This window comes from Ostrea edulis, chromosome 6 (assembly GCF_947568905.1).
Source record: "Ostrea edulis chromosome 6, xbOstEdul1.1, whole genome shotgun sequence".
Taxonomy (NCBI): domain Eukaryota; kingdom Metazoa; phylum Mollusca; class Bivalvia; order Ostreida; family Ostreidae; genus Ostrea; species Ostrea edulis.
In genome coordinates this window covers 66,700,091-66,719,867 of record NC_079169.1, presented here as the reverse complement: position 1 = coordinate 66,719,867, position 19,777 = coordinate 66,700,091, and the positions used below count along the sequence as shown (strand labels likewise).

Genomic DNA, 19,777 nt, shown 5'->3' with positions numbered 1-19,777 from the left:
TATAAAAGCATTCTGGAGTAAAGTCGTCTGGTAAACTTCCGGTCTTGAAATTTTTTCCAGCACATTCGATGAGAATTAATTTCATCTATCCGAAGCCATCGACAGTTTAAACAAATAGTTATAATCATGAGCATAGCATTTGACGAATATGGAAGACCTTTCATTATCATCAGAGACCAGGAGAGGAAATCACGATTGACAGGAATTGAAGCCCATAAAGTAAGAGATGCAGCATGACTTTTTTGTTTACAAACTGTAGTCATGAAAAGTTCTAGTTTCTCTGCAGACTGCGTAAAGTACTCCTTTTAATTTTGATATAAATCTTTTTAAAATATGTTAAATGTTCAGAACAAAAACATAGACATCGATTAAAATTATTTCTTGGATCAGTACATTCATGTTGAAACAAGTTCAGAGATATTATAAGGGACATGTCAAAACATTGGGAAACTAGTTGTATGATAGTCAAAAGGGAGGAATTCAAGGGCATTCTAAACACCAGGGACACGTCTGGTGCCTTTATTTTTGCAGACAATTCCATCATCAGATATTAGGGGGAAGTGGTAGAAGTAAGAAACACTAAACAATACAAATCTTCATTCTTTGTGGACACCATAATCAAATGGAACCAACTTTAAGACCATATACTCTGCGCTAAAACTTTCGAGGCATTCAAGACGGTAGACCGCCCTCGACAGCTTGTGTCAATATGACCGACACTAGCTCTCACCGTCCTAGAAAAGCCAGAATTGGTAGCTTCGAATTACCCATACAGATACAGAAACTGAACATGTAATCCCCCCACTTCCCAAATACAAATTTGTAATCTAGCATACAACAATCCATATAAGGTAATGAATTTCAGCATCAAATATATGATATGGCTTACAGCATAACTGTTTGAGGGCAAAGCATTAGTATCCACAACAAGACAAAAAATATCCTGGAGTTATCATCTAACGTGCGAGGGCAGAACTCTATCAAAGCATCATAACATCTTGTTACAGGACTTCAGACATTTTCAGGGCTCACACGGGACCAAAATTTTGTGTCGCAACCTGGCGCGCGTGCATCGACTCATACACGTTTACTGTAGATCTATAATTTTATATTTCATGTATATTATTCAAGAAGCATATACAACATATCATATCTCTGATTATTCTTACACGATGTATACAACATAGCTTTGTTTAGTTTTATCACAAATCACTATAATTATTAGGATATTGTGAAAATCGGTTGTATTTCAGCAGATTGCTTTTTAGTCAGTCTGATGACATTGCAGCACAATAATTGTTTTATTTCTAAATATTGTTTTTGGCTAAGTTGACTCAATTCTATTTCATACCAGAAAAAATTAAGAGTATTTCATAGCATATAAAATGGCTATATTAAATAAAGACAAGAAATGAGTTTCTAAATGTTTATTAATCATTTTAGTGGTGTAAATGACATATATTACTCATTAAATTTAAAGTCTAGAAAGTCACTGATGACAAAGTTACTGAAAATTAATTATTGTAATACATAACACATGATCATAGTTTCACATCACATTTTCACTGAAGAATCCTGTTTTCATCTTGAAATCCAGAATGACAAAGTGGTCCTTTGGTGAATCTCATCATGTAGAGGAGAAGGGACTTCATGAAGTCTGAAACAAATTTTAAATGGCTTAAGATGATGTGAAGTCAAAAGATGACAGGATAGCAATTTCAGAAGAACCTACTGTTTTGCATTTCCTCATGGCCATTTTCTAAATAGATCAAACTAAAGATTTTTATTCTATCCAGTACAAAACAGGTAGCTCCCCAGTAATGACTCCGGGTATCTCTATATTTATGATATGTACTGTAGGCAACTGGCATGCGCAAAGTTCATTTCATTCACACCTACCTGTACATAGAGGATCAACCCTTTGTTTTGTTTAAACTGCTAAATAAACAAGATGCCCCGAAGTCTTATTGTTCCCATGCGACAGGGTATCCACATTCTGCACAAGTAAAACAGCCCTGAGGCTGTTTGGATGCCAACAGCTGAAATTCAAAATGGCGCGCGAATACTAAAATATGAAATGTCCGTGTCGCATTTCCGGAATTTCTGTCGCATTTTTTTCTGAAAAATCACAAAATGCGACAAATGCGATGGGCAGCGCGAGCCCTGATTATATCTGTCTATTCATTGAAAGCTGGAAATATAACACAATTGATGTAAAGCGTGCATTGTGACATACTCAGCATCGGTGTTCAGCAAATTTACAAACATACAATCACGTTAGTTGAGGAGTGATTGTATATGATTAAGAAATTATGGTTAACATGCTTATATGGATCTCAGAATGACATACACTTGGATACACGAGATTCAAAATGGAGAAATACATGTTCCCGCGCTTGTATTTGAATTAACACCATTTTGACCAAAAAAATTCCCAAGTTTCATAGGTATGGTTTAATTTTTTATCAGTTTTCTTTATTTTCCTTTTAAACATATGAGCCCTCTATTAATCTTCTCAGTCTGCCATATTGATGGAAATCGCATTCGAAATTTTCTACATAACCAGTCTACAATGATAATTTTAGTCTCTACCACTCGAAGAAGAGCTGATATCTTAAAAATTTTATGCATACAATTGCTGCATCTATGGATGTTAGAAGGTTCATCCCTTGCAGTATAACTAATCAGAATTGCTGTACACTAGTCCTTGTCAATGTACAGATGCTTATTTTGGTTATGATTTGTGTATGTAAACACTGAGAAAATATTTTTTGAATTATCTAAAATGATAGAAAATTTGAATTTAAAGATTTTCTGTACTATTTACAGTCCCACATCATGGCAGCAAAGTCTGTCGCAGGGGTGTTGAGGTCTTCCCTGGGTCCAAAAGGTTTGGATAAATTATTAGTGAGTCCAGATGGTGATATTACAGTTACCAATGATGGTGCTACCATCCTGAAACAGATGGATGTCCAGCATCAGATTGCCAAACTCATGGTCCAGCTCTCACAGTCACAAGATGACGAGATTGGAGACGGTACTACTGGGGTAGTAGGTAAGTGATACACCAAGATTCAATAGAACATGTTAAATAGTACTGACTATTCCATGTCATCGTCACAGTCCTCTCGTCTTCTATCTCTCAGGTTGATGCATCTCTGTTCTTATTTTTAATTTGATCAAAATGACATACAACCTGAAATGTGACATAAACATGACGGTATTTTCACAAAAATAACTAGTTTTCACACAATTTCTAGAAAACCTTGAAAGCAAGCTTGGACAAACTTAATATTCACACCAAAGAATTAAGTTTCATGTTCACGTACATGTAAAAAAAAAAAAAAAAAAAAAAATGTTTTGTCCAAATCAGCATTCTATGCAGTTTGAAAGAAAAATGTTAACAAAATTGAGTATTTACATAAATTTGATTATATTTTAGAAATGCATCACTTTAAATGCTACATGTACTCAAATTGACTATGTGCTGTACTATATTATAGATTTGATTAAAAAAATTCTTTTCTTTTACAGTATTGGCTGGGGCCCTTTTAGAACAAGCAGAAAAACTTTTAGATAGAGGAATACATCCAATTCGTGTAGCTGATGGCTATGAAATGGCTGCCAAAGTGGCATGTGAACACCTTGGGAAAATTAGTGAAGATTTCAAAGTTACTCCAAAAGATAAAGAAGATCTGATACGTTTAGCAATGACTACCCTTGGTTCCAAAATGTAAGCATCCATTTGTAATTGTGGTTCTGTATGTGTAAGCATCCATTAAATTGTGGTTCTCTATATGCATTGTGGTTCACTGTTACTGTGTAGTTGAGAGTCGTTTAAGATGTGAATATTGATAAACATTTGTACTGTATATGTATTGAGTGGGGGAAATATATTAAGATGCAAACATTTTGCTTGCAGTGTGAACAGATGCCACAGACAAATGGCAGAGATAGCAGTAGATGCTATTTTGTCAGTAGCTGATTTTGAAAGGAAAGATGTAGATTTTGAACTGATTAAAGTTGACGGCAAAGTTGGAGGGAAAATGGAGGACACCATGTTGATTAAAGGAGTTATTATAGACAAAGATATGAGCCATCCACAGATGCCTAAGGTCAGTGGTTATTGGAAATGAATAACCCGGGTGACTGCCATTGGTGAATTTTAAGATAGGAGATATGAAGTAGTTCAAAAACAAATGTTTGGCTACCATACAATGCTTACATAGTGTATAGAATAGCTACAGTTTCATAATACATTGATTAGTTTAACCTCGGTAATATATTTTTCAGAACATCAAGGATGCTAGGATAGCGATTCTGACCTGCCCTTTTGAACCACCAAAACCCAAGACCAAGCACGGTCTGGAGGTGAAGTCTGTAGAAGATTACAAGAAGCTTCGAGAGTATGAATTGGAAAAGTTTGAATCCATGGTTAGAATGGTAAGGTATTGTTGCATAACATTTTACATACTGTAGTAGCAGAATAGGTGAAATTTGAATATCCCAGTGTATTATGTACATCTACAGTAATCAATTATTGAAATTTACTCTCAAGAGATAATTTACTTTAAATGAGAGCTGTCTATGCGAAAGGTTGATTTGGGCATATATTCTATTCTGTAAACGAGATAGAATATCCGATGACCAATTTGAATACTAGTAAATCTCATAAAAGTTTAAAATCAGTTCATGCATCTTTCCCAGTTCATTTAATTCCCTGAAAGTTTATGTTTTTTTATTTCTGTATAATGAATATACATTTCAGTCAGAGATGAGTTGGCTCATTTCTTATGAATGTTGCCAATTAATATTGTTTGATAAATTGTTTTCGAAAACATGCTTTTTAATTTGCTTTCAATGAGTTTCTAGAATTTATTTATTTATTGTGTTTTGTCTTAAAAGTGGTTAGAAAAAGTTTTGGAACATGCAAAGAAATTGTATATGGACGAACATGTATTACATGCGGTAGTAACACATATTGACATTATAGAAGTGTTATATGTACATATAATGTATTTATCATGTATTCTTTAAATTGCATGATTAATGTCAATTTTCACCTCGATATCTATAGATTAAAGACACAGGTGCGAACTTGGTCATCTGTCAGTGGGGATTTGATGATGAAGCAAACCACTTGTTACTACAGAGAAGTTTGCCAGCAGTGCGATGGGTGGGAGGACCTGAAATAGAGGTATGATTTGTAAAAATTAACTTAAGTTGTAACATGTGATTGAATGTTAAACAGTTCTTTCATTCCCCTAAATTACAGCATGCTCAGCGTTTGACACTAAGGCACGTCCGACCGACTGAGTCTACTAAATGATAGGTCCGGTCAGGTAAAATGTTAATTTACTAGTCCGACTGGTCGTGTTGAAAATATAAACAAGAAACTTTACTTTAAATTTAAACCATAAGATATTTTATTCTTAACTAAAAAAGAAAAACTGTAGAGCTTGCGAGCAATTTTGAACCGCATGTTAATGTGTGTAAAGTTATGTTTTAGATGAATTTATTTTCTTTTATTTTTTAAAGAAAACCCCCAGTTTATTTGAATATAAGAAAGTGTTTGTCAAATTAAACAACCATTTTTCGGTGTTGACATATGTGCGGGAATGTCTCTATATTCAAATACGACTTCTCGTCCTCAAGGAAAGATGTCCCAAGAGAAAAAAAAGTAAAAGGTAGGGAAGAAACAAAGCAGGGCTTATGAAATAGAGATTTAAAAAAAAAAAGGTTGAGGTCATTTTATTCTAAGGGCTGTTCCAGAAATGATCAAATGGGGGGGTCGGGCGGCAAATGATATTTTTTTGTGTGGGTGGTCGTATTTTTTCATATTTTATTTTGTCTGTTGTTGGACTGTTAAAAAAATATTTACTGTGGGTAGTTTCTATTGTTTTATTTTGTGCCACGTGGGTGTTGAGTTTTCAGAATATTTTTATTGTCGCTCTTGTCATGTTGGTTACAAAACGTCGGAGGGAAAATTGAAAACGTGCTTTCGAAATGCTGCTATCGGAAATCGGAAGTAACATAGAACTATTCGAGTTGTCGCTCTTTGCAGCGCATAACTTTCCATTACGGCACTCTTCAAATTAGAGGCACGTTTAGTAGGGTCCCTTTGGACGTGATGGCGGCGAACTCTGTTCTGTAGATTATTACAGTTTACAGTGCATCGATTTTGGGAATATTTTGAAACCAATAGGTATTCCATTTTCTAATAAAAATAGGCAAACCTTAGTTGATTTATACGAGGGTACCAATGCGTTATATTTATCAGTCAGTGTGATGGTGATATAGAGGCCTCCGGGCGCGGGCTCCATTAGAAGACGAACGATTCGTGGAAAAACATATCCATACCCATAGCATCGTTTGGACTCCCAATCTTTCCAACATTCCCGTCATAGATGCCTTTGATTGTTGATGTGACATCGTTTCTTCAGAACTACTGTGATACAATGTCGCACAAGCATTACCGCGTCATTTACTAAAATGTTTGTCCCGAAAACCTCGTGAGATTTGTACCGTTTTCATTTTTTAAAATATTTTTGTGGTGGGTCTGGTTAGTTTGTTATTTATAATTAGATGGGTCATTGTAAAATGAGTTTATCAATTTGATGGGTCATGGGGTAATTTTTGGCCGGGTTGCACGAAGTGCAAATCCGGTCTATAGTATGGTGAAGTGCGGGCGGGCGGGTGGTTGGGGAAATTTTGTGAAATCAACTCCTCCTACAGTTTTTTATGTACAACCTTGAAACTTTGCAGAAAGTAAGTATATATATTGAAGTTATGCACTAGGTTTTTTGAAGTCTGACCTTTGTCGAATATGGGTGCTACAGCAAGAAGTTGTTACTAAAAATAGAGTTCAACTTGAAAAAGGTAAATGAGATTATCTTTTGTGGTTAAATTTAGTTGCACTACCTCTGAGGAAAAATTCAATTATATATGAATGTCAAATTTTCTGGGCATGAGTTGTAAATTTGCAATATAGATAGAGAAATTCTGTTTCTTTATCATATAATCATATACAATTCAAGCACCTGAAGTTATTGTTCATTTTAGTTATTATTACTTAATATTACATATATCAGCAGTGCTCCAAGTTGCGAGTAAAACGGTCGCATTTGCGACCAGAAAATCAATTTTGCGACTAGAGATTATAATTAAGTCGCATTTTCGCGAGTGAAGAAAATTTGGGCAACCAGTAAAATTTTAGAATCGGGATCGGAAGTCTGAATAAATATTTTTAGTCTCGGTCAAAACAATCAAGATGGCGGGAAAACGAAGTTTAGAGCACTTTGGATTTATCAATAGTAAAAAACAAAAGCCTCAGCCTTGTACATGTAACAAAGTAATTCAAGAATCACACGGGGAGAGTTCTGCATCAAAAGATGGCGTAGCAATGTCTAAAGAGAAATGCAAAAGTAAAGGAAGAACCCCAGTCCTGAAATGGCGGAGGAAATTTTCGTGATGGCAAAATGTTTTGCAGAATTTATGAGGCCAATAAGCCAGCAACGTCCACAATTTCTAGACATCCATTGTCCTATTTCGCCACGACCGAGTGTACATCTTTCAAACGTGGAAATGTGACTATTCACGGTAACAGTAAGAGACATGTCGTTGTCCGTGACTGCATTATTAGCAGTAAGTCGAGCGGGGCAACAGATAACTACCACCAAATAAATCCCTACCCAATTACTTACTCTAAATATTGCAACCCGGCCAATTGAGTCTTTGACCCATTTTTTATTTATTTTTATGGGTGCTTGATATATACAAAAGGTGCCTCCCGACCCCCCCCCCCCCCCCCCCATGTATTTATTTCTGGAATAGCCCTAAGTGGACTAGAGAATTTCCGTGTCGGGTAGAATTTAAAGAAACAGAAAATGTGTTTAAAATGAAAACATTAAATTGAATGATGAGACTGAAGCTCTTTTTTGAGACAATTAAGTACATTTTAGTTCATGCAAACTTAATGTTTGTCATTTGAATTGAGTACATTTAAATATGGAGAAAGTATCAGTTTCTAGAAAGTTGGTCGGGGCTAGTGGATGTAAGGTCAGGTCTAGCAAAAATCATTTGAAGTAGCCCGACTGGTCTAGTGCTCAAAAAAGTAAATGTCAAACCCTGATGCTGTTTTTGTTTTGTTTTTAAAAATGGGCATCATTAATATCAAAGGTTAGGAGGAGACTAAAGTTTTGAGGATTATGCATTTATCTTGAAGTTGATTGCCATCGCCACAGGAGGCAGAATTGTTCCCAGATTTGAAGAGCTGACAAAAGAGAAACTGGGATTAGCGGGTACTGTGAGGGAGCTGAATTTTGGTACAACCAAAGATAGAATGTTGGTGATAGAAGACTGCAATAACTCCAGGGCAGTAACCATCTTCATCAGGGGAGGTAATAAGATGGTAAGTTTCAAGGCAGCTCACTTTTCAGCAGGTATTGGGAGTGGTTTAACTTTCCATCTATTGAACAGAGGTGTTTTGAATGCTAATTTCGTAGAGAGATACCACATGGCCAATTTTAACCAAATTTGGTGTGAATAAGTAGGATTTTGTGCACTGTGCCAGTAGAGATTTTTAGCTGGTGTAAAATTCAGCTTTTTGAGAATGAGGGTTTGACGGTTGTAAGTTTGGTGATTTATATTATGCAGTAAAACATGCCTATTGTGAATTGCTTGGAATGATCAGTTTTGATTCATTACAAACGTTATTTGTTATATTGTTCATATTATCGTTTGAAACTGCTAGGAATGAAAATGACTTCACTATAAGTGAATTCATTATAAGATTGTTCACTGTAAAGTTCTTTGTTTTACTGTATCTACTTTATAAATATAATGGGGTTTAAATTTGATATTTATTATTTTGGCAATTGGCTTCAGTTTAATCACTGGCCCTAGCTAACTGTTCAGTTTTCTAGTTTTCAGTTATTTTTAGACATGATGTTGATGTTCTACAGATTGTTGAGGAGGGCAAGAGAAGTATACATGATGCCCTGTGTGTGATCAGGAACTTGGTGAAAGACAACAGGATTGTGTATGGGGGAGGAGCTCCAGAAATCTCGTGTTCGCTGGCCGTTGCTGAGGCTGCCAAAAAGGTCAGTAGGAAGCAAGAGTCACTGTTCCCAGGCTCTCTGCTCATTTCTGGCATTGTACTGCAGTATTATTCTCTGTTTGATGCAACATATAAATACTAAAGGGGAAAATAAAAAAAATTCTGACATTGTTGTGCAATGTTATTCTCTGTCAGACACAATATATGAATTAATACTAAAGTGGAAAATAAACAATTTCTGGCATTGTTGTCCAATATTATTATTCTCTGTTTGATGCAATATATGAATACTAAGGGGGGAAATAAACAATTTCTGACATTGTAGTGCAATATTATTATTCTCCGTTTGATGCAATTTATAAATACTAAAGGGGAAAATAAACATTCTTACATGAGTCCCATATGTAAAATAATGCCCTGTATGGAGACTTGTGCAAAGTGATTTCAGTGTATAATGCAATGTTGTATGTTGACTCTTTCTTATAAAAGAGGAATGCTTTCTTCAAACCATTGTTATGTTTCCCAAAATAGCTGGACATAACACTGATAGGAAAAACACATTTCATATGCATAATACGTTGTTTTGGGGGGTGTTGGGTGTTATTGAAATTAAATGATATAAGAACTTCCCTGCTTGAATTCTGCAGTACTATGTCTTCAGAAACCATGCAAAGTACTAGATATGTTTATGTTTACTGTTTTGTCATTATATTTTATTTTAAAGTTGACGTACTCCCTATATATTTATGAAGAAAAACATGAAATTACAAAATTTAAATGGTTAGCTAATTGTATTATGGAGGTCTAAAAATAATGTAAACATTGGCTAATTTGTTTACTGTATAGGTGTGTGCATTCACGGGTTATAAATTAATTAACTTTTTAAAAATAACAAAACGGAATTAACCATTATCCATAATTTTCAAAAATATGAGAATTTGTATCTGACAGTCATTCTTACTGATGGCTTTTAGTGTTCTGCCAGTGACAGTCTGAAAGAAATTGTATCAGTCTGAATAAATTCTACTGTAAATAATTGTTGATTAATACTTCAATATTGTTTGTAAGCTGTACTATTTACAAATGTAATGTAAAACATTGCAACTTCAGTTTTATTTTGATTATCTGTTTCTATAGATCTCACTGTATTTCCTTATATAATGATTGTGTCAGAACTTACTGATATTTCATACATGTGTTCTTATATTTACTAAATCCTAGTCCAGTATTGTTTAAATTTTGAAATATTTAGAGGACAGAGTATTCACTACACGCATGAGGAATTTCAGTTTATGACACATTCTAAAACTGACTCAGACATCATGCAAGAGAAATATGCTTCTTTAACCATGGTTCTGTTCTATTCTGGAACTTAAACACTGATGAAAGATGTACATTGTACAATAGCGATGATATGTGCTTTTTGTCCAGAGAAATTTATCTGGCTTTGCCAAGCTTGCAAATTACCCAATGTTTCTGTTGGTTTTTATCATAATACAAATTACCTAGAAGTTTATTCCATAGCACAGCTGAGCTGAAAACTGAAAATAGAGACCATTCAAATGAAGGGATTTACCCTCTTTTAAAGGGGGTGGGTGGGGATAATTAAGAAAAATGGGGGGGGGGGGGTAAATCATCTCCAGAACCAGAAAAACCAAAAACGAGTATGAAAATACATAATATATATAGGAAAAATCCTTTTCTCAAGAACCACAAGGTGTCACCGTGTCAAATTAAAATGTGAACTATTAACATATTGTAGTGTATATTCTGTTTTGTTTATACAACACCTCCTTAGCCAGGGTGGGGCTGTGATTGGGGTTTCATTTTCTAATTAGGAATATGTGATAAAATTGTCTTCTCACAAACCTCATTAAGGGTGCCAGTGTCAAATTACAATCATTATCATGTAGTACTGATTTGTGCTTATTCACATCCTCACTCTTGGGTAGGGGCACAATTGACACACAGAGAGAGAAAAACATCAATAAGATTGAACTAGAAGGATACAAATGTTAAATATGCATTACTTTTGTAGTGTAGATTGAAGATGCAGTACACACTGTAATGTTTTACTGGAGGGAGGAATGTGACGACTCGGGTTAGCAATATGACCCATGAGACTCTAGCTGAGTTTCATTTTTATCAATAGGCGCATGAGGAATTTCAGTTTATGACACATTCTAAAACTGACTCAGACATCATGCAAGAGAAATAGGCTTCTTTAACCATGGTTCTGTTCTATTCTGGAACTTAAACACTGATGAAAGATGTACAATAGCAATGATGTGTGCTTTTTGTCCAGAAAAATTCATCTGGTTTGGCCAAGCTTGCAAATTACCCAATGTTTCTGTTGGTTTTTATCATAATACAAATTACTCAGAAGTTTATTCCATAGCACACCTAAGCTGAAAACTGAAGCTAGAGACCATTCAAATGAAGGGATTTACCCTCGTCGGGGGGGGGGGGGGGGGGGGGGGGGTAATTAAGAAAAATAAAGGGGGAGGGTTAAAATCATCTCCAGAACCAGAAAAGCCAAAACGAGTATGAAAATGCTTATGTATAGGAAAAATCCTTTTCTCAAGAACCACAAGGTGTCACTGTGTCAAATTGAAATGTGAATTATTAACATCTTGTAGTGTATATTCTGTTTTGTTTATACAACACCTCCTTAGCCAGGGTGGGGCTGTGATAGGGGTTTCATTTTCTAATTAGGAATATGTGATAAAATTGTCTTCTCACAAACCTCATTAAGGGTGCCAGTGTCAAATTACAATCATTATCATGTAGTACTGATTTGTGCTTATTCACATCCTCACTCTTGGGTAGGGGCACAATTGACACACAGAGAGAGAAAAACATCAATAAGATTGAATTAGAAGGATACAAATGTTAAATATGCATTACTTTTGTAGTGTAGATTGAAGATGCAGTACACACTAATGTTTTACTGGAGGGAGGAATGTGACGACTCGGGTTAGCAATATGACCCATGAGACTCTTGCTGAGTTTCACTTTTATCACTAGGCGCATGAGGAATTTCAGTTTATGACACATTCTAAAACTGACTCAGACATCATGCAAGAGAAATAGGCTTCTTTAACCATGGTTCTGTTCTATTCTGGAACTTAAACACTGATGAAAGATGTACAATAGCGATTATGTGTGCTTTTTGTCTAGAGAAATTCATCTGGCTTTGCCAAGCATGCAAATTACCCAATGCTTCTGTTGGTTTTTATCATAATACAAATTACCTAGAAGTTTATTCCATAGCACAGCTGAGCTGAAAACTGAAGATAGAGACCATTCAAATGAAGGGATTTACCCTCGTCTAAGGGGGGGGGGGTAATTAAGAAAAATAAGGGGGAGGGTTAAAATCATCTCCAGAACCAGAAAAGCCAAAACGAGTGTAGATTCTGTTTTGTTTATACAACACCTCTTTAACCAGGGTGGGGCTGTGATAGGGGTTTCATTTTCTAATTAGGAATATGTGATAAAATTGTCTTCTCACAAACTTCATTAAGGGTACCAGTGTCAAATTACAATCATTATCATGTAGTACTGATTCGTGCTTGTTCACATCCTCACTCTTGGGTAGGGGCACAATTGACACAGAGAGAGAAAAACATCAATAAGATTGAATTAGAAGGATACAGATGTTAAATATGCATTACTTTTGTAGTGTAGATTGAAGATGCAGTACACACTGTAATGTTTTACTGGAGGGAGGAATGTGACGACTCGGGTTAGCAATATGACCCATGAGACTCTAGCTGAGTTTCACTTTAATCACTAGGTGCATGAGGAATTTCAGTTTATGACACATTCTAAAACTGACTCAGACATCATGCGAGAGAAATAGGCTTCTTTAACCATGGTTCTGTTCTACTCTGGGACTTAAACACTGATGAAAGATGTACAATAGCAATGATGTGTGTGTTTTGTCGAGAAAAATTCATCTGGTTTTGCCAAGCATGCAAATTATCCAATGCTTCTGTTGGTTTTTATCATAATACAAATTACCTAGAAGTTTATTCCATAGCACACCTAAGCTGAAAACTGAAGATAGAGACCATTCAAATGAAGGGATTTACCCTCGTCTAAGGGGGGGGGGGGGGGGGGGGGTAATTAAGAAAAATAAGGGGGAGGGTTAAAATCATCTCCAGAACCAGAAAAGCCAAAATGAGTATGAAAATGCATAATATGTATAGGAAAAATCCTTTTCTCAAGAACCACAAGGTGTCACGATGTCAAATTGAAATGTGAATTATTAACATCTTGTAGTGTAGATTCTGTTTTGTTTATACAACACCTCCTTAGCCAGGGTGGGGCTGTGATAGGGGTTTCATTTTCTAATTAGGAAGATGTGATAAAATTGTCTTCTCACAAACCTCATTAAGGGTGCCAGTGTCAAATTACAATCATTATCATGTACTGATTCGTGTTTATTCACATCCTCACTCTTAGGTAGGGGCACAATTGACACGGAGAGAAAATATCAATAATAAGATTGAAGTAGGATACAGATGTTAAATATGCATTACTTTTGTAGTGTAGATTGAAGATGCAGTACACACTGTAATGTTTTACTGGAGGGAGGAATGTGATGACACGGGTTAGCAATATGACCCATGAGACTCTTGCTGACAGTTTCACATTTATCACTAGGTGCATGAGGAATTTCAGTTTATGACACATTCTAAAACTGACTCAGACATCATGCAAGAGAAATAGGCTTCTTTAACCATGGTTCTGTTCTACTCTGGAACTTAAACACTGATAAGAGAAATACAAAAGTGATGTTGTTGTGTGCTTTTTGTCCAGAGAAATTCATCTGACTTTGCCAAGCATGCAAATTATCCAGGGCCAAAATAAAAATATTGTTTGTTTCCCCCTTGCCTGACCGAGTCTGAGAAAGTCACCAACCCAAAAGTTTTCATTCTGTATTCTGGCAATGTTTTGATTTTTTTTTCTGGAAAATTTCAGGGTTGTTACAGGTACAGATCAGTATTTTGTAATGACCAAAATTTCCTATATCTTCATTGGTTTCGATCTAAACTAAAGAAAGATAATACAAAAAGAGGTGATCTGCTAGACTTCGATTGAGAAATGTTGTCTACATAAAAAGCGAGGAGACAAGAGATTCCGGGGTGTCCAGGTGTGCAAGTTGTGTTCTTTAGTAGGGGAAAGTGGTGATATTTCAGACGGGTGTGATATTTTCGACAGTCCCTAAGAAGCATTATAGCTATGTTTCCTCAATTTAAACTTATTTCCAAATGTGATATATTTACAAACTGGAAAACACCTAATTATATGTGCATGTGTAATTTAGCTCTGATTGGTTGATTTAGGTACATGACCTTGTAAAAGATGTCGGTGTCCATTTTGTTTGATTGGCAAAATTAAGTCCCGTTGAAACATTTTCTGTAAAAGTTGGATCTACCAATATGATTGTAAACAAAATCACTACCACATATGAATTAACATAATGTGCAAAGACAAAAGTCAAAAGTATAAAATGTCGAGTGTTCGTTGAATCAATTATTATACATGTACAATATGTTCAATGGTTAGAAAACGAGCATTTCTGAAATACATGGAGTACTGTCTGAAATATCAACACCTTCCCCTAAATGCTAAATGTGGCGATCAACGAAGAACTGACTCTACAAGTTTGACGAGGAAACGTGGAATGATGTGCTTCATGGTGTTTCGGCATCAGGATTTGTTAATGGTCATGGGAATTTCATACTAAATGCAATTCTGCTGGCTAAAACAAAATTTTACCTCCCTACAGACCCTCCACAGAAACTTTGGGTCGGGAGAGGGGAAACAAACATATTTTCAAATATGGCCCAATGCTTCTGTTGGTTTTTATCATAATATGAACTACCTATACATTTATTCCATAGCACATCTGAGCTGAAAACTCAAGTTAGAGACCATTCAAATGAAAGGATTTGCCCTCTTCTAATGGGAGATGATCAAGAAAAATCGAAAATAGGGTGATGGGTTTAAAAAGTCATCCCAAGAATCACACAAGTGTAAAAATACATATCAATATATATATATAGGGAAAATCCTTTTCTCAAGAACCACAAGGTGTCACTATATCAAATTAAAATGTGAATTGTTAACATCTTTATGTAGTGTAGCAGTGTTCGAAATTGGTTTAAAATTTGGTATAGACTACGGGTCTATGCCAAAACAAGATGACATAGACCTCATCGAATTGGCATAGACTGCAACATTGAAGGGAAAAAAACCCACAAATTTAAAACATTGTCATTTACTTCTAATGTACTTAAAAAGCATATTTTCTTTCCATTTCCATAACAATGTCCTTCTTTCCTCATAATGTTTATCAGACGTCAACTTTTGGGATAACTCTATTGCTTTAAATAGACCGGTGTCATTTGACATAGACTTGGTCTATGATTAATTTCGAACACTGGTGTAGATTCTGCTTTGTTTATGCATTACCTTCCTAGTAAGGGTTAGCAATATAGCCCGTGAGACTCTTGCTGAGTTTCACTTTTATCACTTGGTGCATGAGGAATTTCAGTTTATGACACATTTTAAAACTGACTCAGACATCATGCGAGAGAAATAGGCTTCTTTAACCATGGTTCTGTTCTATTCTGGAACTTAAACACTGATGAAAGATGTACAATAGAAATGATGTGTGTCATACAAAAGATTTTTGATATCTGATAAATTTTTTGCATGTATCATTTTTTTTCTTCCAGATATCCACACTAGAACAGTATGCAATGAAATCCTTTTCTGAGGCATTAGAAAGTATACCTCTGGCTTTAGCTGAAAACACTGGTTATGCCCCAATCCACACATTAGCAGATATCAAGTCTAGACAAATAAAGGAAAACAATCCTAGGCTTGGAATAGATTGTCTCAACAAGGGTACCAATGGTAAGTCAATGCTGGTTTTATTTTGAACATCAACAAATAGAAATTGGTGACAACAGAATGACAAACATGCACTACAGAACTCTGTATACCCTGGCAACTGAATATGTTTATAAACACTGAACCTGATTGGCAGTATACATCAACTTAATCACCCCCACTCATTGTGTTATTACATGTATGTCTAGTCCCAACTCTTGCACACATAATCTGATATGGCATAACAAACAGTGCACTCACTTGTATTTCAGATATGAAATCGCAATCTGTGATAGAGACCCTGTCATCCAAGAGAGCCCAGATCCTGTTGGCTGTACAGCTGACAAAGATGATCCTTAAAATCGATGATGTCAGAGGAGGCGCAGACCAGGTGAGTTATACGTAATTAACTGAAGGACCAGGGGGGGGGATGAATTGCATACTCACGTAGTCTGTAATCCAACCTCACTGAAATGCTGCCTGTTTACAACGATGTTCGTTATTATTTGCGACGGAGTGATTGATCTACAATGATAAATATCTTTGCACAAGATGTGGTCTGGCAGATATATCTTGCATGCAAATGTAGAAATTGGTCGACAGATAAGTCGGATATTACTATGTACCATGATCTCAGTGAAAGTTTCCCACCATTAAATCGTGAATGAAATGTCATTGGGTAGTTCCTCTTGTTTGCAATTGGCTTTTGAAGAAAATTGAATTCACAAAGTTGGAGAGGGGTTATGTAATCTCCTGTATACATCAATCAACTCTGTGAGATATCTTGGATTTCAATAAAACTGTTAGAGAAATGTGGGCCATGATTAGATATTGTGTTAGATTCCTGATTGATTGTGCGTGGGAGGTAGATGTTTTGTGAGTTCCTTGTCGTTACAATCCTGTCTTGTATTACAGATATAAGGAGTGGTAAGTAATGGAATCCTGATGTTACAGTGCTGTGTTGACTTGGTGCTGTGTTGACTTAGTGCTGTGTTAACTTATTTCCTTCAGTTCACATTCAACATTTTCACACTTTATTTTCATTAGCTTTTCCATATTTCTTCATTTCCTTCAGTTCACATTCAACATTTTCACACTTTATTTTCATTAGCTTTTCAGTCTACTTCCTTAATCATGTGCACAAAGAATTATTATAACTGTAATCAGCTAGGTTAGTATGTATACCATTGTTAATGGCTTGATTAGTGTGAATATTGTCTAAATCATTATGTACATTTGTATATGCAAATTATTTTCCGATGCTTTTTTGTAAATTATTTCTTAGTTAGCAAGCATTAGGAATAGCCTGGATTGAAGTACAAGTTTAGAAATTCATATTATCACAGTCTGACATTGTATATAGAAAATATCACAACCTTTACACTGCAGTTTCTTGCATTCAAATTTGAAAAAATTCCAATGATTCTGAGTTTTGGGCCATTTCATTTAAATTTCTTTTTCAAATATATTTTTCTTGTGTATATTTTCTTAAGTGACATATTTCTTAAAGATATTTTGTCAACAGAAGTGCATCATTTAATGCCAGATGGGTATTGATCTATGCTTATTTCTCAGACGAATTCCAGGTTAAGCTTTAATTCTAAACATAGAACGATACCACACTTCTTCAAGATATGAAGAACATTAATCCTTTCCTTTCATTCAGTTTTTCCTACACTTATGATCAAGAGCAGACAATGTTATCAAGAAATTCAGAAAATGATTAAAAAGAAAATTACACTTTCTTGAAGAAATAGTTGTACATTGTAGTATTGATATTTCAGGTCATCAGCTTGAGTAGAGCAATGCTGTATTTTCCTGTATAGTTAAAGAAATGAATATTTACTTCTTCTTTTTTGTGACTATTCTTTATCATTTATTTTAGGAATTTAAATACCTGAATGCAGTAGGTCACAATAGGAGTTGTGGAAGTGCATTGATAAAATGATTTTTCTTCTTTGCAGTTCTAGGTGTGACTCTGGATTAGGAAGGCAATAGGAAATTTTAAGTGATCTGGACAATCCCGTGTTGGTACCGTGGGGACTGATGTGTTTTGATCCAGATTTTCAACTGTGACATGCCTGTGTATTGATTGACTCGGTACCATCTACCAGCGATATAGTACTAGTGTGAGAGGTTTAAATGTACTTTGTCACATTTTAGTGACAGTTTACTTCTTGACAAAGTATGAGAGGGAAGTTTTTATATATTTAAAGATTGATGTACGTGTGTAAATGTATCAGATTCCTTGAACAAATTAAAATGTGATGAAAATTTCATTTTTCTTGTCTTTACAGAATTATGTAACCCTTCCTCTTCTTTACAAACTGATGTTACTTAAGCTATAGTTCGGAAGTAACAGCAATAAGCCAGTCTTGTGTAAATTCTAGTTGTAATATCCTAAAATGGGGGGGGGGGGGGGGTATAGAAAGTTCTTCTGTACAGTTACATGAAGCATGCTGCTTCTGGTCTTGTATCTCTGTACAGGTAAATATCGTGACACCTGATTAATTAGTCCTCTGTACTGTTACATGCTGCTTCTGGTCTTGTATCTCTGTACAGGTAAATATCACGGCACCTGATTAATTAGTCCTCTGTACTGTTACATGCTGCTTCCGGTCTTGTATCTCTGTACGGGTAAATATTGCGGCACCTGATTAATTAGTCCTCTGTACTGTTACATGCTGCTTCCGGTCTTGTATCTCTGTACGGGTAAATATTGCGGCACCTGATTAATTAGTCCTCTGTACTGTTACATGCTGCTTCCGGTCTTGTATCTCTGTACGGGTAAATATTGCGGCACCTGATTAATTAGTCCTCTGTACTGTTACATGCTGCTTCCGGTCTTGTATCTCTGTACGGGTAAATATCGCGGCACCTGATTAATTAGTCCTCTGTACTGTTACAGCTTCCGGTCTTTTTCTGGCTGTGCCCCCCTTTAAGGTAGTGCTCTACATTGTCATAATGGCTGACTTCCTTTAAAAACATGGATGAAAAAATTGATATCAGCAATATTTGACTTTTCCTTTTCCATTTAAATGCCTAGCCGAGTAGCTCAGTAGGTTAGAATACCGTCTGCAGAACTGTAGGTCGCAGGTTCAAGTCCAGCAGGGGTTTTATATTTTTTTCAGATTACTTACTAAAACTTTTTTTTTGACAAAATAAAGTAAATTTGAAAATTTTCAACTTCAAAATATTGTACATATCCTCCACTTTTCATCTACATCAAATTTCTCTGGTGTAACATACATCCTTAAATCTGCCAATGATAGGTAGTGGCTGTCTTTATAGGTAGTGACTTGCTATAGGTAGTGACTGTTCCTATTGGTAGTGACTGTCCTTAAAGGTAGTGACTGTCCCTATAGGTAGAGACTGTTCCTATAGGTAGTGACTGTCCCTATTGGTAGTGACTGTCCCTATAGGTAGAGACTTTTCCTACAGGTAGTGACTGTCCCTATAGGTAGAGACTGTCCCTATTGGTAGTGACTGTCCCTACAGGTAGTGACTGTTCCTATAGGTAGTGACTGTTCCTATAGGTAGTGATTGTCCCTAAAGGTAGTGACTGTTCCTATAGGTAGTGACTGTCCCTACAGGTGGTGACTGTTCCTACAGGTAGTGACTGTCCCTATAGGTAGAGACTGTCCCTATTGGTAGTGACTGTCCCTATTGGTAGTGACTGTCCCTATAGGTAGAGACTGTTTCTATAGGTAGTGACTTTTTCTATAGGTAGAGACTGTCCCTATTGGTAGTGACTGTCCCTATAGGTAGTGACTGTTTCTATAGGTAGTGACTGTTTCTATAGGTAGAGACTGT

General features: G+C 35.7%; 1 protein-coding gene and 1 long non-coding RNA gene across 5 annotated transcripts; one reads left to right on the top strand and one right to left on the bottom strand.

Moving 5' to 3' along the window:
* The first annotated feature begins 7 nt into the window (after positions 1-7).
* Positions 8-18,243, top strand: LOC125645844 (T-complex protein 1 subunit epsilon-like). 4 transcript variants are annotated; one of them, XM_048871709.2, is made up of 12 exons: positions 8-219; positions 2,830-3,055; positions 3,535-3,733; positions 3,923-4,115; positions 4,294-4,443; positions 5,078-5,197; positions 8,225-8,410; positions 8,964-9,101; positions 15,808-15,988; positions 16,237-16,355; positions 16,880-16,891; positions 17,929-18,243. In XM_048871709.2, the coding sequence occupies exons 1-11, from the start codon at positions 127-129 to the stop codon at positions 16,883-16,885; spliced, it is 1,611 nt and encodes a 536-aa protein (XP_048727666.1). In that variant the 5' UTR covers positions 8-126; the 3' UTR covers positions 16,886-16,891; positions 17,929-18,243. The 4 variants fall into 4 exon arrangements, with proteins under 4 accessions (XP_048727666.1, XP_048727665.1, XP_055996491.1 ...); XM_048871708.2 differs by lacking the exon at positions 16,880-16,891; XM_056140516.1 differs by having other exon boundaries at positions 16,880-18,243.
* On the bottom strand, positions 1,413-2,836 carry LOC130046906 (uncharacterized). The gene is made up of 2 exons (XR_008795969.1): positions 1,900-2,836; positions 1,413-1,657 (listed from the first exon to the last, which is right to left on the bottom strand). It is a non-coding gene; the product is annotated as an uncharacterized LOC130046906 (long non-coding RNA).
* Positions 18,244-19,777: the final 1,534 nt, after the last annotated feature.

Excerpts from the sequence above, each read along its gene's own strand:
- LOC125645844 (XM_056140515.1), top strand. The coding sequence starts at position 127 with ATGAGCATAGCATTTGACGAATATGGAAGACCTTTCATTATCATCAGA. Across the intron at positions 220-2,829 it reads CAGGAATTGAAGCCCATAAA|TCCCACATCATGGCAGCAAA; the intron begins GTAAGAGATGCA and ends TACTATTTACAG. Across the intron at positions 15,989-16,236 it reads TCTCAACAAGGGTACCAATG|ATATGAAATCGCAATCTGTG; the intron begins GTAAGTCAATGC and ends CTTGTATTTCAG.